The following is a 23,527-nucleotide window of genomic DNA, read 5'->3' as shown; positions in this document are numbered from 1 at the left end:
TAAAAATGAATGTACTCTATTGAAATAATGGAACCAAAAAATAAAAAAAATAGGAAAAGGTCATGCAAATTGGCTGAATGCACTGAAGTCGGTAGTTAAATAGCAAAATTAGTTCCGTGCAGCTAACACACCTTTAGTAGGCATGCATGCTGTGATGCTGCACTGTAAACACAAACAGGCAGTGTTCCAATTGGTTCCCTATGCCCATGAAGTACACACCAGGGACAACCTAGTCAAGATGCCACTTAAAGAAGAACGTGAGGATATAAAAAGGTGCACTGGGACACTGCTTAAATGTTCCGAGACACAGAAATGTAGTAGGATTTCTCAGAAGACTTAATCTTAAGACAATGTCAACCAAATCTACAAAATGTAATGCACACCTGTTTAATTCTAAAATAATCTTCAATCCACAATATCATCCATCGTCCTTAGAAACGCTGAAATAACAACATGTATCGTACCATAAAAATTGCAGTAATATGCATACCGTTACACCCCCAGTCCATACCATTAAATACTAAAGATCCAATTCAGATCACGTTTTTCTAAAAAGAAGCTGTCTAAAGCCTTAGAGTTCGTGCTTAATGTCAATCTAAAAGTAAAGCATGATGTCAGGTTTATCCCTGGGTAAACTGAACCTGCGGGAATGAGTATGGTCCTATTATTTACACATGAACACCCCATCAGCTCATCACCCTGATTCAGCTCCGCACATCATTGCACCTATTGCTGTGGAGTCTCAACGGTCTCTAATCATCCTGCTAACCTCCATGTAATTAGCCCTTATAATGAAAGTATGACAACTCACCTGAATTACATTCCCAAAAAACCCAAACAACAACAACAAAAGCAAATCTTACTTTGAAATGTGATGATCAATCAGGCAAAAAGTGAGCTATAACGCTTGATGCAATGCTCAATGAAACATTTCTTGATCAAATTTACCATATGAACAAGTGGAATTCAGTTACTGTTGATTCTTTACTGACACGTTTCCTATTTGTATGAAGCCGATCTATTAAACATTGATTTTCGTTTGAGCATCTGAAATGCAGCACAAACAGAATTGTACAAAATACTGAAAGAGAAAAAAAAAAAAAAATACATAGCGCTTAAGTTTTACAGCAGTGTGAACTCATCCCATCTTGTAGAATTAGTAGAGGACAAGTCCTGTTATAAACATGAATCATTATAGCTGGTCCATAAATTACATAAATACCAATACTTCACTTTGTACAGCACTTGTGTAGTTATATGTTGGCCAAAGAAAAGCTCTTCATGGAACCAGTAGTAAGTTTTATGCCAGGAATTGTGTTGTTTTTACAATTACCTCAAACCATTTCGTCTTTCCCTCTATACATATAAAGCTTTTGTGATTATCTTGAATGTAACCATGAAATAAGTACGATGCACGGTATAATAACAGTATAAGAACCATACACATTGTCTAAATAATAGATACTATGTGGCAAAATAACACCTGGGTTATATTAAACTTCTTGAACAAATGAGTCTTAACAATGCATGTAAACATACATAATAGAATTTTGTTTTGCAAACCTCTGTATACATCATTTTCCTTCAATTGTACCAAACAGGCAATCAATACTGGCAAAAACATCCTAGCAAACTATTTATTTGAACAGCTAAATATTAATTTGTTGAATGGTACAGATGGAGGAGGCAACCCACTGATAAAAATCACTGACATAAATCACTGACATAAAACTAAATATGAAATCTAACACACTCACTGATCTACCCCTTGATTTTTAGGAATCTATTATCACACAGTTCACAATATCTGCCCCTCCGGATGCAGCAATAGTGCTAGTGTGCCACTGAAATGTTTAAATTATTTCTAATATACAAAAAATTAATGCACATGACCTCTGCTGTACTTCTGTACTGTAAATCAATTTGATTTTGGGTGGAAACCCCCCCAAAAAAAACCCCACACATTCAAAGTGAGGTTTATGCAGTAATCTCCACTCAACGTCCTGCTCGAATGTCACCTGTGTTATTTCGTTTGGAATTGCAGTTACTCCTCCATTTAGACCATTTTTTATCTAGCATAAAGGAAATGACGTTCTTTCATCATATCTTACTCAGCGGTAGCAACTCAGCTGCTTCTGTGCCTATGAGGACTGGCATTTCGAGCACTTCCACACACAGTTCGAGTGCCCTAGCCTCCTCATTAATGAAGCAATCAGAAGGAACAAGCAGTGGAGTTATCAGCTGATGGAGATGGCAAAATATTGCCTGCAGCAACTGATAATGCCATCAGAATGGAAAACCTGGTCAAATGAAAAAACTATGAATAAACATCTGTGCCAAAAAAAGAGCTGAGCTGTGTTGGTCTAAATCATGATTATGTTATGTGAGTGTGTGTGCACGCACGTGTGTGTGTGTAATACATTAAAAAAATGGTGGTGCACATGGCCTGCAGGTGTCCCTCTTTTCCCATCCTTTATTCACACCAGGTTGTACTCTTTGAGGTTGAGCTGCAGGATGGTGTCTTTGACAGCAGCAAAGACGAAGCGGATGTTCTCCGTGTCTGTGGCGCAGGTGAAATGCGAGTAGATGATCTTGTCGCTGTCAGGGTTCAGCTCCACAAACATCTTTAGGATGAACTCCCGTCCTGCCTGGGCGTCTCTCTGTTGACCTGAAAGAGTATGGGAATGGCTGTTATTCACCTGAGCTAATAAAGAACCCATCTAAACCTGAACATGATTTACCTGCTATACTACATTTGTGGAAGGAAACAAATAAAAACGTATTTTCTGCTTTTTGGATTGAACTGTATTCAGGCATAAAATAAAAATGACCTAAACTTCATTTCCTTATCAACAGGAAAAGCAAACACTAGGAATTCCATTGAGCTGTAATGCATATCTTTACCACATAGTGTCTCTGTTGTCTTCCATTAAATACCTAGAAAATTAGCAAGACTTGAAAAGAGCCATAATTTACCATCAAACTCAGGGAAGTAGTCAACCAGGTGAGAGTACATGATCTTTTCCTCCAGCAGGTCCTTTTTGTTAAGGAACAGGATGACAGAGGAGTTCTGAAACCAGGGGTAGGTTATGATCGTCCTGAAAAGGGCTTTGCTCTCCTCCATTCGATTCTGCATTAGGAAAACAGCAGAGAAAAACGGACATGAGCTGTCAATTCCCTGAACTAAAAGCACTATTTACATCTGATTGAGTGGTTTACACAACTTTACACAGTCCTGTTTTTGATCTATGGGGCAAAAAGGCCTGATTTGGTTGTCTTAAAATACATATATAAGGTCAGTATGATACTGTAAGTGAAACAATATTAATAAAAGAACTATATTTGTTTGGATTTTAAGGCCATGTTTAACATGTATGTGTCATTTTATGAAAGAACTATAAATAAAGTTTTGTTTATATTCACGCCAGATTACTGCTAGCAGCTGCTGATTTCAGCATAAGCTTCAGCAGGATTTCTATCCTTCAGCTACAATAATACATTTCAGTATCTGACCAATGCAAAAGTCTGCACATTTTTATGTAGTCTGCACATTTTCATGTAGTTAAATTACGGTATGAAACACAGTGGACAAAAACATTTCCATAGTCCTTATTTCCGTTTATTAGGTTTGTATCTTTAAATGGAGGTTGAGAATAAATGGCACCCTGTCCAGGGTATTCCTGCCTTGTGCCCAGTGTTTCCCTGTGGAACCAGACTCACCACAACCCTGACCAAAATTAATGAGGCCATGTATATAAAAAGCACTCGATGAAACAAACACTTCTGGCAAACAAATAAATACATCAGTCATGAAAATGATAAAGGCATTTTGGGTTACAATAAATGAATGACGTAATACATTTTATTCAGTGATGTCATCTTACTCAGTCACCCTTTAATTTCAAACATTATTATCTTTGAGAATATTACAGCTTGAATATAAAACCATGCAAAATGCCATTTGGAAATAAACACTAAAGTTGGATTACCCATGAACACTGACATATGCATGCTGGAGTTACTAAGAACCTAATCATGGGTTATATTTGTCTAATCAGTGCAGATGCATGTAATTTAAAATAGATTATTTTAATGTGCAGCAGTTCTATAACATTTTGGACCCATTAGTGTACATTTATACATGCTCAGTGATCATCATACCTCGTTGTCTGATTCAACCAGGACCTGGTCATATTCACTCAGGGCGACAAGGAACATGATGGAAGTCACGTTCTCGAAGCAGTGAATCCACTTTCTGCGCTCTGACCTCTGACCCCCGACATCCACCATCCTGAGATAGAGGGGTTAAAATAAAAAGCAGAATGTAAGGGCAGAGAACAGCATTCACATTACAGGTTTACAGATTTGACAACAATCTTTCTTAGAAAACAAACAGTAGTGAGAGTGCAGAGTGAGCAGTGCTGAAATGAGACTCGGCCTCACCCACTATCAGTGCTTATGCGGATTGGGTATACGGTTACAGAGAGAGCAGTTATCCTAACTTGGAACAGGGAAAAGTTCTAAATTAAATTATAATTAAAAAGGCCATTACACATTGAAATCAACAGAAAAACTATTAACCACTTATATCAATTAAAACAGTAAAACTTTGAGTAGTTTGAGTATGACAGAGTTAGTGCATTTTAATCTTGCACATGTAGGGAAAATGTGGTCATTTTGCTTTTTTTTTTTCAAAACCACACAATTTATTATGACAGTGTCGCATGAAGCACACAAACCTGCCTCAGACTCAGATTTCCCACTGATAGTAAGTCACATTTACCCCACCCCTTCAAAAAGTCAGACCAAAAGATTTTCTTCATAGATTTCATGGGCAAGTACTTCTAGTGATGATTTGCACATTTTTAGTAATGTACTTTCATCTTAATTCACCAAATAATAACTCTTCATTTTAACATTTAGTTTTTTGGTTTTTTTGTATTTCATTTCTACTGATGATACCACAAGGCAGTGGTAGCTTGGCGCCAGCTTGTCAATGTTGGTCTCTTAACCCTAAATTACTTGGATTGTATACAGCCACAATTATAAATGAATTTGTATAATAGCATCCGCTAAATGCTGCAAATGTAAAAATGTATGAGATTAAGACTATTATGTTATTGTGGTCTAACCCATTTACATAACTCACTCTCACAATTCACTTTCTCACTTTCAGAAAGGAAATGCTCCATTCTGTCATCCTGGCAGAAAACAGCATGAGACAGAAAGCACAACATGCTGGAAAGATAGATTTAGAAAAATGTGCCAATATGAATGTGTCTGTGAGCCAAGACAGAATCAGTTAAGCAGAACCACAGACAAACATTTCAATGGTGACAAAGTCAGGAGGATAGAGAGGTTATGAACATGTGGTGAGTCGAAGGTGTGTGCACAGCTTTGAACAGAAATGAATGGTAACAATTAATATCTCGATTTTCTCAGACATTTGGATGATGCTAAATATTTATTATTTATAATACAAAGGCTTTTATTTAATTTTTTCTTAAATTTAACAATGTTTTTTAATAACAAATCATATAATCAGCTTAAGAAAAGAGCAAAATAAGTTTAACAAAACAATTTTAAACATTTTAAAACATTTTAGTATTTGGTATGTTACCTCTTTTGTTGTATTGACAGTATACACCAGAGCTGGCATGGACTCTGGCACGTTTTGTTTATTAGTTTGTTTGTTTTAAATGGGAGGCATTCGTTCTCTTTTTCCTCCAATCTAGTTGTTTCCAATTTCCTTACTGTAATTCCCTTGCTTCTTGCACCATCCGTGCATTTGTAGTAACACCGTGACAAATAAACCACTTGAAAACATAATTCATTCCATGAAGCCAAATGTGTTTATAGTGTTTTATTCAGAATTCCCTGTAGTAAATATGTAATATATTTACCAATGTAGGAACGTGCACAATGATACAGTTTATTTAATAAACAGTCTTTTTTATTTCAGTGCATAAATGCATGCTCAGTATTCAGTACATGGATTTTTACCCATTATGGTATTTACTATATTTCTTTTGATGGGGGTGTGAAGTGTGAGTTAAAAAGAGGCCTTGTGCACTAAAATGGCTACATTTTGTTTGGGAATTGGTCATAATATGGATCATCTATGATTAATCTTGCATCAGTGCAGTAAATAGCTTTCCTATTTGGAACAGAACTGTTGCACACTGTCGCTGAATAAAGGTGGGTAATTTTCATCAGACAGCATGAATCAGAACAATGGTCAGTTACTATTAACATCGCTACTTTTGACCCGCTCACTTAAATCTGATGCTATATTTCCTATACTACTTGCTTTACTATACTAAATACTACTTAGTATAAAAATTCTAATACACCCGATAAAACTCAAGGAAATCTGACATATTTCAATACATTTAAATTTAGTTTTAAAACAATGAGCATGATCACAAGATGTGTGGCTGCCGATGGGCCAAGCCTTCACCAAAACATTTAGCTAGTGACAATAATTACTAGCATGGCAAACTAGAATAAGCGACCACTATCAATGAATTAACATGATCTTAACAAGAGGAGATTGTTTCTCGTGGGCACTTCAGCCTCGCTATCTGCGTCCCTGGTGGTTAGACATGCAGACTGAAAAAATGGCTCCTCCATGAGCAATAGCCTAAAATAAAGCTCCTTTACTTTAAATCAGCAAACCTCATTTTTAGCAGTCCAAGATGACCGTCTGACCTACTTAGAAGAATTACAGGTCAGAAGTAGGATACGCTTTATAAAAACTAACAATATCGTCTATATTTATAGTCAGTCTGAGACATCTGGCAGGGTACTGTGCTGCCATTATTGGGTTTTAATTTCTTTTTAAAATCACCTCACCCTTGAGCAAGTTTAAATGTCCTACATGAATATATGAAGGAATCTTTATATCAGATACATCTATCTGGTATGTACAGTTATTTACTATTTATTATTTATTTTATAAACTCACTTTACTGAAAAACTTTGTGGGTATACAATTACTGATTGTAGCCCATCTTTTTGCCACCCCCTTGTACCCCTTTCAATAATTTAAAGGGACTCCCAAATGACCCCCCCATTGAGCAGATGAAATCTGGATGGAGGACCATCCTCAGCATTGCAGTGATGCTAACATAATATCTTGGTAATGTGTTTTGTTCTGGAGTAGGTGTATCAGGTGCAGCAGTGCTAATTGTTCAGTAAATTTATAATTAGACTAGTGCTTTAGACTAGACTAGAGCTTCCATTGGATACTTTGTGATCACCGGACACTGGTGACTTTATATTTTGGGTTTTTGTACTAATTCATTTCCCCCCACCCTACAGCATGGACAATAAATCCCAACAACAGTGCTGCACCTGATACGCTCATACCAGAACAACACTAGCGTATTGTTACCATGATAGTGTCAGTGCAGTGCTAAGAGCAGTCCAGATAGAATCTGGTCAGTGGGGATCCTATGAGGGTCCCTTTTGATCAATAAATGGGGTACGGGGGAGTTTACAAAGTAACAGTACAAAGTAACAGATGGACTACAGTCAGTTACTGTAAATCCACAAAGTTTAGCAGTATAGTGCGTGTAGAATCTAAAATAATGAATAAATGTATGTACGAGATAGGTGTACCTAATAAAATTCTCAATATACATCTATACATCAAATAAAGATTTCTGCAGTACATGCCCTTATGAAGAGAGAAGGATCCTTTCGAGTCAAACCGTGTTGGGAGAGGAGCTAATTCTGGCAATGGTCCGCGTAGGAGGGCTCAACGAGCTGGCTCCCTGTCGATCTACTTGGGTTCATAATCACTCTTGTTCAGCAGCATCCTATTTCTCCCTCCTCTGCTAGCTGAAGGATAAGATTCTGCAGGGATCTACTGTAGCGTTTACAAAACTGCAGGCCCTACCAACACTACTCTATAAGACTGAGCTGCTGTCAGGATGTTCTATCGCTCTAGTAATCCTGTAAAGTTGCAATGCTGTTGTGGTATGAAGCAAATCTACTGCATTTCAACTCCTACTGTACCACATTTTACATTCCAACACCATTCTGCTTAGAATCAAGTCAACATTATAAATAACCTCACAAGTGGGTACATTTGTGCCACTTCACTCTTGCCTTAACTTCACAGCTAAGTGGTTCAACCAAGCCAAATCAGGCTGCGATGTGATAGTTAAAAAAAAAAAAACTGCATATAAAGTACTACACCACTCAATCTTAAAATCAAATCCCACCAACTTTGGGATTTGATCAACCTTATTTACTGGGGTATTACACTGCTTAAAATACAAATGAGGGAAAAAACTAAAAAAAAAAAAAGTAAAACACTACATGCAAACAGAATGTAAGCTTATGTTGCATAATTGTAAAAGCCACACAGCGAGTCACAGCAGTGCCTGAGTTCTGGGAGCTCGAATCCCAGGCTGGGCTCACAAAACCAAAGGACACATGGCAGCACGTGAATCTAACCCTTAGTGCCAGATAAATGGGGGGTTTGCGTCACAAGGGCATCCGGTGTACAAACTGTGCCAAATCGAATGTGGCGACCACTAATGGGAGCGGCCAAAAGGAATCTATCATTACATGAACTCAAACTCCATCAAACAAAAACCCTAAGCGATGAAGTTTAAGTCCAGGTAAATGAAGGGTAAGTTTTGAATATGCAGTCACAGTAGCACGAGTTGCCAACTTGCAAATACTGACCAACTTTTACTAAAAAATGTCAAAACTTCATTGATACTTTATAAAAAAAGCCTACACGTTGTCCAATCGAGTTTAAGCTTATTACACATGTACGTACTATAAGGTTTGTTCTGATCAGATTAAGCGTAAGTGTTGACCAATTGAGAAGAACACTTCTCTGCACTTTTTGGAGGCTGTTTGCTGGGCTGTTTTCTACTAAACATTATGTACTGTAAGTAAAACCTAGCTGACATTATTTTTTAGTTATTGCTGGTTGTAGGTCTTTTTTTCTATTAACATCATAATATTTGAAGTCTTCGTGGAACTAAAAAAAAATTACATTTCAGCTTTAATTACGTCTGCTGTTTTTTTGCTTGATGATAAACGAAATGGGGGGATATAAACAAGGCTGGATTACATGAAACCAAAAAATCTGTCTAACCTAAATTTAAATGGAACAATAAAAAGTGAACAAAAATAAAAAAGAATGACTAGTCATGCAAGTCGCAGAGAAGTCAAAGGATCATGGACTAAACAGACATTTCAGATTCATTTAAAAACAGCAGTCACTGTGCAAAACGTAAAACGAAAACAAAACAAGAAATGATGTGTCACTATTTTCTACCTGAAAATGATGCTTTGCAGATCGAAAGGGTACTCAATGATTCCTGTAGTTGGAACTCGAACCCTAAGCACATCTTGCTGGGTTGGTAGATAGGAGCCGTCTGAGATACGATCCAGATCGCTTAGGTAACTAGAAACAGAAAGAGAGAGAGCAAGAAAGAATAAGCGAGGGGCAAAACTGAGGCATTAGAGAAGACCAAGTGAATGAACTGGGCCTTCCCAACAACATTAACAGCAGTGTTAAGTCTGGGACATGATCAGATGTCCTTCAGCCACAGAGTCTGAAATGTTTTTAATAAAGACTAGGTAGATTTTACAAAAAGATCAGTGAGATGATATCAGGGTCCTGTTTACAAGTTTACAGAGTTTTAAAATAGCAATTTAAAGCCACCTTTTTAAACCTGTATTAAGAGTTTAGCACATAATCTTGGTTTTTCCTTCTAAGTAAGTTTTCAACTTAACAGGCATTATGTGCAGGAAAAGTAAGCGATTATTATATAATCACCTACACACTACAGATGTGATGAATACAGATTAAGTTCAGACGCTGAGGTTTTCTCATGAAGAAAGTATAGCAGAAGGTCACATGGTGAGCAGACACACTTACTATTTGGTGGAGTCAGAGAGCTGGTACTCTCTTCTGCGATCATAGGACTCCAGGATGCCCGGGTCGGCCCACAGCATCTTCATTGCGTTGATGTAAGGCTGGTCAAAGGAGCAGACTTTCTCCACGTCCACGTCCCTCACCAGAAGAGCATTGGCCTGTGGTCAGATAGTTGACTACTGTTTTTATTTACAACATTTCAGTTATTCTTAAAACCTGTCACAATTTGTTTTTTTTGCATTTCCCCCCCATTTTCCTCCCAATTTAGTCAATCCAATTACCCGATTGCATTACGCTTCCTCTCTACTAACGTGGACCTCTGCTCTGACTGAGGAGGAAGCTGACTGCATCTTCTCACCTGCACGAGGCAAGTTCATATGTGGATCAGCCTTGTGTCCAGAGAGACACATCCTGATCCTCATTATCCCTTGTCTCTGTGCAGATGCCATCAATCAGCCAGCAGAGGTCGTAATTGCATCAGTTATGAGAAATCACCTACGGTTCCCACCCTGTATGAACAGCAACCCACTGTTGTTCATGTAGGCACCCAGCCTGCCAGGTCGCAGAGTTAAGATTTGAACCGACGAGTTTGAGACGTCAGCTCTGGTATGCTAGTGTGTTTTTACCGCTGTGCCACCTAAGCGCCGTCACAATGATTTCTACTGGTTTCATTAAATATTTCCAACTAATTACAAATTCATTTGGTAATTTTTACTGTTCTTTCCAGGCATAGTACACAAAGGTTCTTACCTTGTTCTGCTCAAACTTGTAACCGATCTTGAGATTTTCCATAGCACGGATCATGGCCTGCATGGAGGTGAAGATGTTCTGATAGACAAGCTTAGTGTAGCTGCGCTTATCCTCGTCAGTATAGCCCGACCCATGGATAATGCGCATCTGTTTGATAAATGTGCTCTTTCCACTTTCACCAGTACCTAGACAACACAAACCAAACAACAATAGTCAATGACAAAGCCCATCCTGCCATATTATTACTGAAACAAGACAAGTTGAATATTGCTTAGGTTTAGAAAGAGTTCTTTTTTAACGCTTCATTATTGTTTCATTATAACCATTTCAGTTACACACCAATCCTTGCACCATGCTGGTGCTGCACTGTAAATGGTATATGTGTACTTCAGTCCCAAATCGCTACTTGGGACTGAGGAGGGGGTTTGGAGGTTTTCAGTTAATCATTACCTTTCTAATTGCCATAACCATTACCAAAAGTTCACAAGTTCATGGTCAGGTGTCCATATACCTTTGACACTTTAGTTTATATTAACGTATGTGTGCGTGTCTTAATATAACACACATGATGAGCTATACCATGATATTATTTATTAGTCACATGACAAAGTTGAGCATGTCTGGGTGCTCTGAAATGTAAGCCTTCATCTACATATTATCCACTGCAATAATTGCTTTCTCATTCTTTTACCTTTAGAATGATTTGTTTTGATCAGGGTTGCAGATCCAGCACCACTGACGGCAGGTATCTACTGCAGGTCACCACACACTTAACCATTAAGTCAAATACACCTAGGGGCAATTTAAAGCAGCCTGTGTACTTTCTGTGTGTTTTAGAGGTGATTAACCAAGTGATTAACCAAGACCAAGTGGCGCCTGGGCAGCAAAATGAATCCAAGGATCTGTAAAGTGTTATTACTGTTGAAACATTCACACCATGGTGTATTAATTAATTTCCTTAATTCTATCTATCTATTTATCTATTTATCCATCCATTCATCTATCTATCTGGAACAACACCTGGACAGGATGGTCTGGACTACATAGAACCTGGATAAGAAAAAAATATATAATTAAAAAGTGACATTATTAAATATGACTTCCTAATAAATGAATCACTAAATTTATGAATAAATACTATTAAAATGGACAACTTCATGACATCAAGAAACTTTTACTATTGAGACCAAGCAAATAAGTGTAATTGTAAATGTGTAGAAAGACAAAAAATTAGGCCAGGCTACAGACAAAGATAGCTTACATCCATTCTGATAGTCCTGACAAGCACACAGCGTTGGTGGCGACCTTGCATAGCAGTACAGCAAAGAGAAAAAGATTCACATCCTTGACCACATTCAACCATATGGAAAAAATGCAAACCTGTAACTTTATAAAGAAGAACAATAAAAATCTCACATCAGCACAGATTTAGATTTCCTCAATGAAAGAAACAAATCATGTGCAACAGAAGTGAGAGTGAAATGGGGCCATGTTCACCACCACACACGGTCCCTGGCGCAGCAATGGTTCCCATAGCAACACTTAAAAGCATTTAGTGCACACTAAACTGGATTTCAAAGAGTAGGCTGACATCTCACCCCCTCCACACAGCAAAAAAAAAATCTGAAACTGACCACAAATAGAATGTCAGGTAAATATAGCAGTCTCATTAAAGGTAAAACACTCCAGAATTGCCTTTTCCTTTTTATTTTAATAAAATTTATGTAGAACAAAGAGTACAAAAAGGGAAGACCATCTAACTAAAAATACATGTAATTAGGACTGGCTGTGGCCATGCTTGCCTTAATGTACCTCTCCACATCTGATGGTCAAATCAACCCCCTTAAACCTAAAATGAACATTTATAAATTGGTGGGTTGAGAGAAAGTTAAGAGCAAAGTACCATTTATTATAAATGATTAGATCAGTAATTTGTCAATTCCTGTAAAAGGTGAACAAATGGACAACTTTGTACCAAATGCCTAGCAAAAGACTTCAATGGTTTTTAAACATATTTACATTGCAGACTTGGAGAGCAGATGGCATTTTATACACCATGATGTGCCACTTTGCCACCATGCTGCTGCTCCATCTTTGCACTACAAAATAAATGGAGGCCCATGAATGAAATCTAAACATATTCCCTGTAGGTGTAAATATAATCAAAATGCAGAGGCCTGCAATGCCACAATGTCTGTATTTCACATATTCATTAATTTATCCTTAGTAACTACCTATCCTGATCATAGTTTAACATTGAAACCAAAGTACAAATACACCCTGGACAGAGTACAATCCACCCTCATGAATCAGACCATTTTAAATAGCTGTTGGCTTTATATTTTTGGTTGGAGCAATATTCTCCTACCAGTATTGTCATAAATGTGTTTGAATCACAACAGCACTGTTGTGCAACATACAGGAGTTAGAGGACCTGCTGGTAAACACCCTGGTACCAGACACCACTGGACCGTATCAGAAATCTTTAGGAACCCATGCCACGGCGATGGGTCTTAATAATTTGGCTCTGTGACTATTTATGGTTTCATACAGTCAAACAGATTTCTTAAAACTCACACAAATGGAATCAACAGCAGTCTCTAACTCTTGGTCCACTGGCTACCACTTTTTAGAACCCTTTCACAGGTCGGAAGCATGAGCTGTAGACATCTGCTTGACATCATCCATTAAGCTAGCCCACAGCTGTTTTAGACAAGCGCAGGCCGATATAAAAGCCAATCTGATTTATTTTTGCCTTCATACTTTGCCTCCTCTCATCCAGGCAGGCAGGTTTCTTGTTGCCTAGGCCAATAGCATTGTTGGCATTACAAAATCCGACCAAAACACTTTAAGTCAGCCCCACAAGCACCTACGGTCCAAAACTCAGCTGAAATATTCTGTCTTGAAATTAATAGGAAGGATATTAAGGCTTCAGGTGTCCAAATACTTTTGGCTATATAGTGTGTGTGTGTGCACTTAGTTAGAAATTAATCTTTTTGTTTATGTTAATAATAAGTACAAAACCAAATGACTGTGTAAACTTTAGGTGGATATATGCACATAAAGAATTAGTGGTTCAAAAGTGGTTACATTTTTGTTCCCCCTCACTGTACATAATATTAATGAAATAAGCCACTTTTTATGTACGATAGAAGCTTAGCTTATGCCAACAACAAGGTTCCACATGGAAATCATGAGGTGTGAATTTGCATGGCACTAAACCTGTATGTAAATATACAAGCACATTATCTTTATGTGGTCAAAGCATAATTTAACAACTGCACACTACAGATGTGGATCAGACCTTAAACCACCATTTAGTGCTGTGAAGAAGAATTTTGCCCTGACCTGATTTCTTCTATTTTTTATTCTTTTTGGGCCACCCTCCATGGTTTCAATTCAGCTACATTGGAGGGTTTTTCAAGCCATGAACTGACTGGCAGACATTCTTCTTCAGGATTTTGTATTGGAGAGCAGAATTCACGGTTCCATTACTTATGACAAGTTGCCCATATCTTGCATCCTGTGAAAGTAAAGTAGCCCCAGCCTTACGTTCATCTCAAAGACTTGATTTTAAAAAATGCTTGAATGGTGCAGTGGTCTAGTGTATAATAATAATAATAATAATAGCCCACCACAGTAAAGAGCAGGGCTTGGGTCACAGTGGTGTCACCAGCCCGTTTGGGTGCTTAAAAGACAAATAGCTAAAGGAGGAAAGCACTAACTTGATGCTGCAACAGCAACTCCAACTTTCTTGCCTGGGTGCCAAAATGAGCAGCAGAGTAATGCATTGAATTTGCTACCATCTAGTGTAAATAATATTTGTGATTTAAAAATCACACAAATTACTAAACATTTTTAAAAATCATTACGCTGTTAAATAAATAATCATGTAAGCTGAGATTCCAACAGTAAAAACCCATGTATTTGTACTCATCATTAGTAAAAGCTAGACAATTTCAGCTAGCTACTGCAGTAAAATCCTATACTGAAACATTTTGCCAAGTTTGGCTGGTACTGACTAAATTTCTAAGAATCATTTATGCAAATCAAGACTGAATTACAGAAACTGATGGACCAGAGAGTAAAACAAAGTAACAGAAATGTAAATGTATGTTTCCTGGTGTAGCCACTACTGTTAAACTAGAGAAAACAAAACAAAAAAACAAAAAGATGAAACTTTAGACTCAGATATCTAAACCCACCGCCTTTACCTGCGACAATGCAAGCTAATTAAATGTTATTGTAAAATATTGTGATTTTAACAACTGTCTGCAAAATAGATACTTTAAGTTTACAGTTTATAAATGAGAATATAACATAAAAGAACTAGACAAGTTACTACTGTGAAAAACATTGCGTTTATAACCATATATGAAATACTTGATGCTTTCTTAAGAGAATGGTGTGTCATAATTTATTGCAATGATTGTATTATATTGAATTGTTCAGCCCTTATAATAATGCTATTTCAACTATAAAATATGAAGAAGGCTGTGCTGTTGTTGACACCAGGGCTAGACGCTGTTAGGATCATCAGGGTCTGTGGTTAAAGCACTTAAATAAAAATGGCAGTTACTAGCCATAGACCAAACCATAAAATAGGATTATTTAGCAGTAATGGAAAATTATAAGTGGTAAAACGTTCCTTAACAAGAACAGCAGCAAATACAAGTTAAATACTAAAGTTTAAAAAACAAACACTTAATAAAACACCTGTGAATCAAATAGGTATCTGTGCAGCATGCAAGTCCTGCAAAGAACTCAGCTAATAGATGAATTTTATAGAACTCATCAAGTAGAATAAAACCAGTGTTCCTCTCCTGTGCTTTCACTTCATGTAGATCATGTGACACAGCAACAGCATGTACTCGTGTTCAGCTGTAGTGTAGGCCGATATGGAGAGCTGCTTTGGGGGACGCCAACACAGACTGTCTAACATTAACCAAACCCTGGTTCATCATATCCAGGTAGACTGTTTCACTTTTACACATGAAAACACAAAGCAAAGCAAATTTAAACTTACACATTAGCTATAAACTTATTTTCATATAAAAAAGGGTGCAAATGTTCTCAAAGATGTGTTCCATATCCGAAAGAACAAACAAATGAGGATATTAAAACATATCAAGCTCCGTCATAGCAGCATGAAAACAGCTGCAGAGCTCTCGATAATTAAACTGACAACACCAAGCTGAATTGACAAAGAGCATCCTGATAAGCCATTAAAGCACACTCATTTAGATACAAACATTACCATGATCAAAGACTGAAAATGAAGTCAAACATTTACATATACTCATAAGATTTGTGTGTATTATGGCAGTCTCCAGATTTGAGTGATTTCTGCATGAATATGACTGAATACCCTCTCTGTTCATATAGGGGTTGGATGCCTTTACTGACAATGACTGGCATGTCTGAGAGTGGGAATGCCAGAGAAGATTCTTCATGACTGTTGCAGACTTTTACACATTATGAATGTTACTTGAAACCACATCTAAGCAACATCAAGTCTACAATTGTCAGTAGGTATACTGAACAGTGATATTGTTACCAAGATCAGAAAGAAGCCAAAACTCTAATCTCATGCTGATTTGTCCAGACGATTAGTAAGTCCCTTAAAAATCAATATTTAAATAATGTTCGCTGTATACCACACAGACAAGTGAAGGGCTTTTTAGATTTCATCTGACTATCCAAACTCATTTTCCTTTCAGCATAAAGTGGAAAACTTAATTTACCTTGGCAAAGTGACCTCAGATTCATACACTATGTACTTTGTATTTTCATACACTATGTACAAAAACATGTTAGACAGATGATCTTGGGGCCAGAAATTGCTTAGTAGTGGCTGCAAAATGGAGGAATTACAAATAAAATAAAAAATACAAGAAAGTTAAAATGAGATTCTAGACATTCCTACACTGATTTAAGAACATGAACCAGACTAAAGCTTCTACATTTTCTGGTGAAGAACGAGAAGCAGTTTGTGAAGGTTTTTTTTACAAGTATATATTAGTTTTAACACAGATTAATTTAATAAATTGATGTCTTTGCACCCCCTACAGGAAGCCTAATGTTCTCACTGCTGCCATGTTGCAGCCTGGTGCAAAACAATCCAGGTCTTCAGCCCACTGGTTATAAACCTGACTGACTGCAAGTTTTTTTGACTGACAAAATAGCCAAATGATGATACAAACCATACATCTTCTAATGAGGAAAAAACACTTTTGTTTGGCAAAAGCAACAAACTTATCAGCAGCTACATTTCTAACGCTAAACAGGACTAAGAGATATGATGTACATTATCTTATAAGATATCTTATAAGTATGATAAGTATGTCTGCTGCTAAACATTACTCTTTACCATAAATATGTCCTGAGTTTTGCACACATACTCCCCATGTTTTCTCTGAGTAGTCAAACTGTCTCACAAACAAGATCAATATCACAACAAGTACCTGACACCTAGCATGTGACCAACTTCATGCTTAAAACATAAATGTACCATTTTGGTAGTATGCCAGTATATAGTTTTATCAGGGTTCCCAGTTTGCATCACTTTCCAGTTGGAGCTCATCTTCAGTGCTGAAAGGCATCACCCTGCCCGATTGTTTTTCCTTGCCAATAAGCCTATAATTCTGAAATAAGCTAGATACAACATTAAACTGCAGTTTAAACAACAAACACAAAAGTCCACTGCCACTAGCAGCTCCAAAGCTTCAGATGGTCGTAGAAGAATGTATATGTGCAAACAGGAAAAGGCTAACTGTTCAAAAGACAAAATACACAGCTAAATAATGGACATATGGCAATCCTACTGTAAGAATGATGCCACCGTTTACAGAGCTTTTTTTTTTTGCAGTGTTTCTGAGTTTTTCCTCAAAGAACACTCATTCAGACTAAGACCAGACTAAGTGGGTGAGGTTCAAAACGCTGTGCAAAGACCCTGGTTAGCAGACCGAAGCGCCTGTGCAGAAGTGGACGAGTCTTTTGTGCAAATCCACTGAGGCACGGACAAAAAAGAAGGGGTTGAGGAACTGCGCAAGTGTCTGAGGGGGGTGTGGAGCAGCAAATATACCCTCCTCTAACGCAATCGGGATCCCCAACAATTATACTGTCTTCAATGGTTGCAAGTTCTAAGCCAAAAGATGCCAAAGCCATATGTGCCAAGGGGTCCAAGAAAGTCTAACCAGCCCCACCTTCTTTCTTAGTCTGCTAATCTGCATTGTACCATATAGTATGGCATGTGCTTAAATCCCTCTACTGCACCAAAGTGCCCATGCTAGATTTGGTTACCCTTTTCGACCAAAGACTGTACTACTGTACTAAAAGCAAGCAGATATGGGTGTCACAGCCTCACCTTCAGCTAACTCTTGCTTCTTTCACATGTACCATAATGCAATTGAAAATGAACAGGACATTAGGTACAGTAGGATACTTTGGAAGGTACTGTAGAGTACTGTGAAGCTTAAAGAAAAGGCTGGATGCACAGTGAGGGGCTTAGTGAGGCTGTGAAGGCAATCTCCATGAAATGCTCAGAACAAAATGTAACGGTAACTGTAAACAAAAAAACAATATTCATGTTGCCCCACTACAGTCGGTTTCTGTAGCACTGTTTAATTTTCTATATTTTTTTCCATGGCACCGCTTCAATAAAATCTATTGCAGGTGGGTTTTATAAATATGGCACTTATATTGGCTCACTTCAGTGCCAGATCTGTGGTGGCTAACAGACCAAACGATGGTCTGCCCTGTTCTTCCTCCCACCGATACAATACGCTCGGTCCCTGGTCAAATGGGGTAACCAAATACAGAATGGGTACTTGGGTACAGTAGGGGTAACCTGACAATGTAAACAATCACTAAATATTGGATCACATATTTTAAAAACCTAAAATACCATATGTTACCATGCAGTGGAAAAGGGGCATAAAGCAGTTATTGCATCACTTCAGTTGTGTTCAGCTGAGCTATAACGTTACACATGCTGCAGTTTAAAAAGAGGTGGAGGCAGGCTTTACGGGGCCTATTAACCCTTGCCTACAACAGGTCATAGTAAAAAAAAAAAACTGTAAAAGAAAACCCTGCAAGATATCCTTGGAATAATAATTAAATATGAACTAAAACGATTTCTTCCCCATTTCTTACAGATAAGGTTACTGAGGCAAAACTGTCTCAAAGCAACCTAGGCAAAAAAATATTCACTTAACATGCCAAATTAAGAATGAGATTTACAATACCGCGTTTTAGCAGACATCTACAAAGTCGTATAATGGCCCAAATACCACAGAGAGTTCACCACATCCAGGCATTGTCGATACAGCGAGAATGAAACCCAGGATGAATGCATTTCTGAGTGGTCAAATGCTTCCTGCTTTTTCCTTAATGCATATCTTTCCTTTTCTTTCCACTGCAATACTTCTTATAAAAGCCACTTGTGTTTTTTGTGGTTGAGGTTGGACTTATGAGCCTAGACTTTACGAAGCAGTGCTTTGATGGATGAGCTAAACTAGACTGTGCTAAACTATTCATTGCTGACTTTTACAAAAATGTGTTGACAAAAAGTGGATACGTGAATCTGATTTTGCAAAGTTCTCTCATTTTCGGTGTTCATTTTACAAGAAAAATAGTGATCTACTTATCATTACGAGCGTCCTGCAATGCTGATTTTAAACCCGAGATTCAAATGAAGTCTCTCATCTAATTATGTGAATCCCTACTAGATACTTCAGCACAAACCCACAGGAACAACTTGAGAGCCTGTTTGCACATGTCACAGTTGTTGTAGTGGCCAAAGAGGTTCTATTTCATTAAGTAATTGTCACTTAACTTTTGAGCTATTAACATGTTTGATACCTTGGCTCTAACACTGAATTAGGAGATGTGCCATACCAACACTACCTGCTGTGCCCCAGTGGCACACAAACTTTAAGGTGTTAAATACAGGCGACAATGTTAAAGCAATGTTGTTTTTCTCAGTCATCAGAACTATCAGAACTATAACTAAATATTGACTTTTGCATGCTTTCTATTTGGGTTACAAAGAACAAGCATGCACTCAAACACAAGTTGCAAAGATGCAAACAGAATTAAAAATAACATGCAAATATTCTATAATTATAATCTACTACACATAATGCATTGTTTACCCAGGAGGAGAAGTTTCAGCTCTCTGCGTGCGTCTCTCTTGTCTCGACGGAGCTGTTTGTCGATCTCGGCGTTGATCCTCTTGGACTCTTTAGCCTCCTCACTCAGGCAGCAGGCCATCATGGACTCCAGAGTCATTGCCGTAGTGGTTTATTATTCCGATCTTATTATAACAGAGAATGTAGGCAGGTCTTCCTCTACACCATTGACTGGCACTATAGCAGAATCGGTTTTAATACCAGATACAATGCATATCGCGTGGGCCTTTCGAAACGGAACAGGCTGGGTTGATCTGCTGACTAGTTGGATAAAAACAGAACGGGCCTTGAATCATTTAATGTGTACAAAAGGAACTAACACGGAAGTCAACACAAGAAAATACCTGAAGACTGTCTAGTACAGTAGTGTATGGATAGTAATCTGAGACCAGCTGTCTAACAGTTATTCAAAGCAATTTCTTGCCACATTTCACTAGTGACACTGATTAGTCCCGACTATCAATAAGAGTTGTCCCAGTGACTACGGGACAAGCCTGACTCCCAGTACATCCGTGCTGTATCCAGCTAAGCTAACCGCCCCAATACCGTAACCAAACAACGCCCGTATAGTCGCACTGTCCGCCCGCTAAACCGTCCATCAGCTAACCGAGCTAACCGACACGTTAGCTATATAAACAAACAGCGAGCAGAATGAAATGCATAACCGCACCGCCACGACTAACTGTCCACCCGCTGCTTACTGATACTCTAACCAGTCACCGTTAGCAAACATTACCATAACAATACAAACCACAGCTAACCAAACCGTTACTCACCTCAAGCCCTCTAGCTAACAGGCTACCTAGCTAGCTACAAGTAGTTATGCTAACCAGCCAGCTACCGTTTTTGTACCTCAAATCGCCAATGTAACTTTTATTTTTACGACATTCTGTCACTTATAAACTATATCGAAATACTCGACAATCCTTACAAGCGCAGGTTTCTTATTATTACTAACACACAAATCCTGTATAAATTCAAGCTCCTCGCGCATCAGCCCCCGTATGTAGCCTATGAACTAAACTGTACATCAATGTGGAACTGCGATCGCTTTAAGTGATGGACAGGACGGACAGCCAATCAGAACGCAGGCTGTGTCTCAACCCGGGTACAACGTGAACAAAAGCATGATGGACTTTATGACTGGAGGGGCGGGATTCACCGCACAGTCGCACTCTGAGTGGACGGGCAACGCCCATCTTCTTCTAGTCAAAATACCAGCGTTCATAAACCAACCGGTAAACACAGTGAATCTCAGCTACACAAAATACCAGCGTTCGGAAACCAACTGGTAAAAACCGTGTATCTCACCTACCTAAAAATGCCAGTGTTTATAAACCAACTGGTAAACGTCGTGTACCCTACCTACATACCATACCAGTGTTCACAAATAAACCAGTACACAGTGTACTTTACCCACATAAAATACTAGTGTTTCATAAGCCAACCAGTTAACACAGCATACCTCACCTACATAAACATACTAGTGTTTAATAAACCAACCAGTACACAGTATACCTTACCCACATAAAAATACTAGTGTTTAATAAACCAACCAGTACACAGTATACCTTACCCACATAAAAATACTAGTGTTTAATAACTCAACCAGTTAACACAGCGTACCTCACCTACATAAAAATACTAGTGTTTAATAAACCAACCAGTTAACACAGTATACCTTACCCACAGAAAATACTAGTGTTTAATAACTCAACCAGTTAACACAGCATACCTCACCTACATAAAAATAATAGTGTTTAATAAACCAACCAGTACACAGTATACCTTACCCACATAAAAATACTAGTGTTTAATAAACCAACCAGTACACAGTATACCTTACCCACATAAAAATACCAGTGTTCATGAAACAACCAAGTAAACAGTGTACATCACCTACAAAAAATACTAGTGTTTAATAAACCAACTAGTCCCATACCTCACCTACATACCAGTACTAGTGCTCAAAACAACCAGTAAACACAGTGTACCTCACATACATAACAATACTTGTGTTCAAAAACCAATCAGCAAACACAGTTTACCTCACCTACATAAAAATACCAGTATTTGTTAACCATCCATGAAAAACCACCAGTTTTTGTAAACCGACCAGTAAACACAGGATACCTCACGTACATAACAATATCAGTGTTTATAAACCAAGTACCTATACTTCACCTACATAAAACCAACCAGTAAACACAGTGTACCTTACCTACATAAAATCCCAATGTTCATAAACCAGCCATAAACACTGTGGACCTCACCTACCTAAAAACAACACTTTACATACATTGTACATAAATAATCTAGAGTTAAATAAGTAACCAGAAAACTTTATATACTTCACTTAGCTCCCGGAGGAAACTCACACAGACATGGGGAGAACATGCAAACTCCACACAGAAAGGACCCGGACCATTACACCGGGGAATTGAACCCAGGACCTTCTTGCTGTGAGGCAATAGTGCTACCCACCCATATTCTATAATAATTAATAACAAGAGTAATTGGTGTTATAATAAACATAATCCCCCCCCCCACACACACACACACTGATACAGTTACTTTACTACAATAGTAAGATTAGGGGAGTCTTGTGAAGCCCAACTCTGAGATTTAGAGGGTAATGCACCCTTTACCATTGTAATTAAGCTACTATATCCAGCCTCTTGATATCTGAGACTCTCAAAATGAAAAGTGGTATTCACTCTTTCACTGAGAATTTTTGTCCAGCTGGACTTTAATGAACATTGTAGGTGTTACTTCAACACTGGTTTTTTTTTTCTGAGCGCTAGCATGAAAGGCTTGACAGACCGGTTTTGCTGGTGAGGACAAAAGATTGACATCCAGAAAGATGGAGAGGGAAAGGAGTGTCGAATACCAGTAGATGCATTTAAAAAAGAAGCTGATCCAAGGTATGTAGGAGTACTGTGAAAGAAACCGCAAAATAAAAGTACATATTAAAGCAAAAGTGGACTTGCAGTCATGTTACTCATGTGAAAGCATATAGTAAGAGTGAATAGGCCTATCAAATCAGTGTTACAAAACTACAACAGTGTTACAAAACTATGTAGATCAGAAATATTGAAAGCAAAGAGAAAGCAAAAGCCACAATACCAGTTCTTCAATTATACACAAAATTCTTGAATTCATAGCATTCAGGAGGATACTGTCTTATATTGTTTGTCTTTTGGTTATTGTTCTGCATTGAACTGTTTCCAAAGCAAATCTTAATTTGTAATCTGTTTCTGTTAAATGTTCTGATCTACACAGACCTGTTAATGGGCAGAATAGACCACTTTGCAACCCAACAAATAAAAGTGGGTAAGTGAGGAATCCAGAAATACCACATGTAATAAGCCAAAAAACTAAGAAACTAGCAGATTTTTATGGGCAGAGTACTTGTTACCATGTCTGAGTATGGTGTTGGCCGTAGGTGTTGGTAAATGTGCTATGCTATGCAATCAAGGGTGCATTTTTACCATTTTAATTAGGATAAAAGTTACCAAAGATTACTGAATGATAATTCATAATTCACTAATAATACTTCCTTAATTATAATAATTAATAATAATTATAAATAATTATATTATTGCTGGGGTGACATGGTGTCCCAACTGGAACGTGGGTACTGTACAGTACCAAGGTCATACTTTTTCAAGTAAACCAT

General features: G+C 37.8%; 1 protein-coding gene across 1 annotated transcript; it reads right to left on the bottom strand.

The window, feature by feature from the left end:
* Positions 1–1,528: 1,528 nt before the first annotated feature.
* Positions 1,529–20,844, bottom strand: LOC134331788 (guanine nucleotide-binding protein G(q) subunit alpha-like). The gene is made up of 7 exons (XM_063013313.1): positions 19,813–20,844; positions 10,658–10,842; positions 9,911–10,065; positions 9,305–9,433; positions 4,162–4,291; positions 2,977–3,130; positions 1,529–2,668 (listed from the first exon to the last, which is right to left on the bottom strand). Exons 1-7 carry the CDS (start codon positions 19,946–19,948, stop codon positions 2,478–2,480), a joined length of 1,080 nt encoding a protein of 359 aa, XP_062869383.1. The 5' UTR covers positions 19,949–20,844; the 3' UTR covers positions 1,529–2,477.
* Positions 20,845–23,527: the final 2,683 nt, after the last annotated feature.

The sequence above is a fragment of the Trichomycterus rosablanca genome, chromosome 17 (genome assembly GCF_030014385.1).
Source record: "Trichomycterus rosablanca isolate fTriRos1 chromosome 17, fTriRos1.hap1, whole genome shotgun sequence".
NCBI classification, from domain to species: domain Eukaryota; kingdom Metazoa; phylum Chordata; class Actinopteri; order Siluriformes; family Trichomycteridae; genus Trichomycterus; species Trichomycterus rosablanca.
This window is presented reverse-complemented; position numbering and strand designations above follow the sequence as displayed.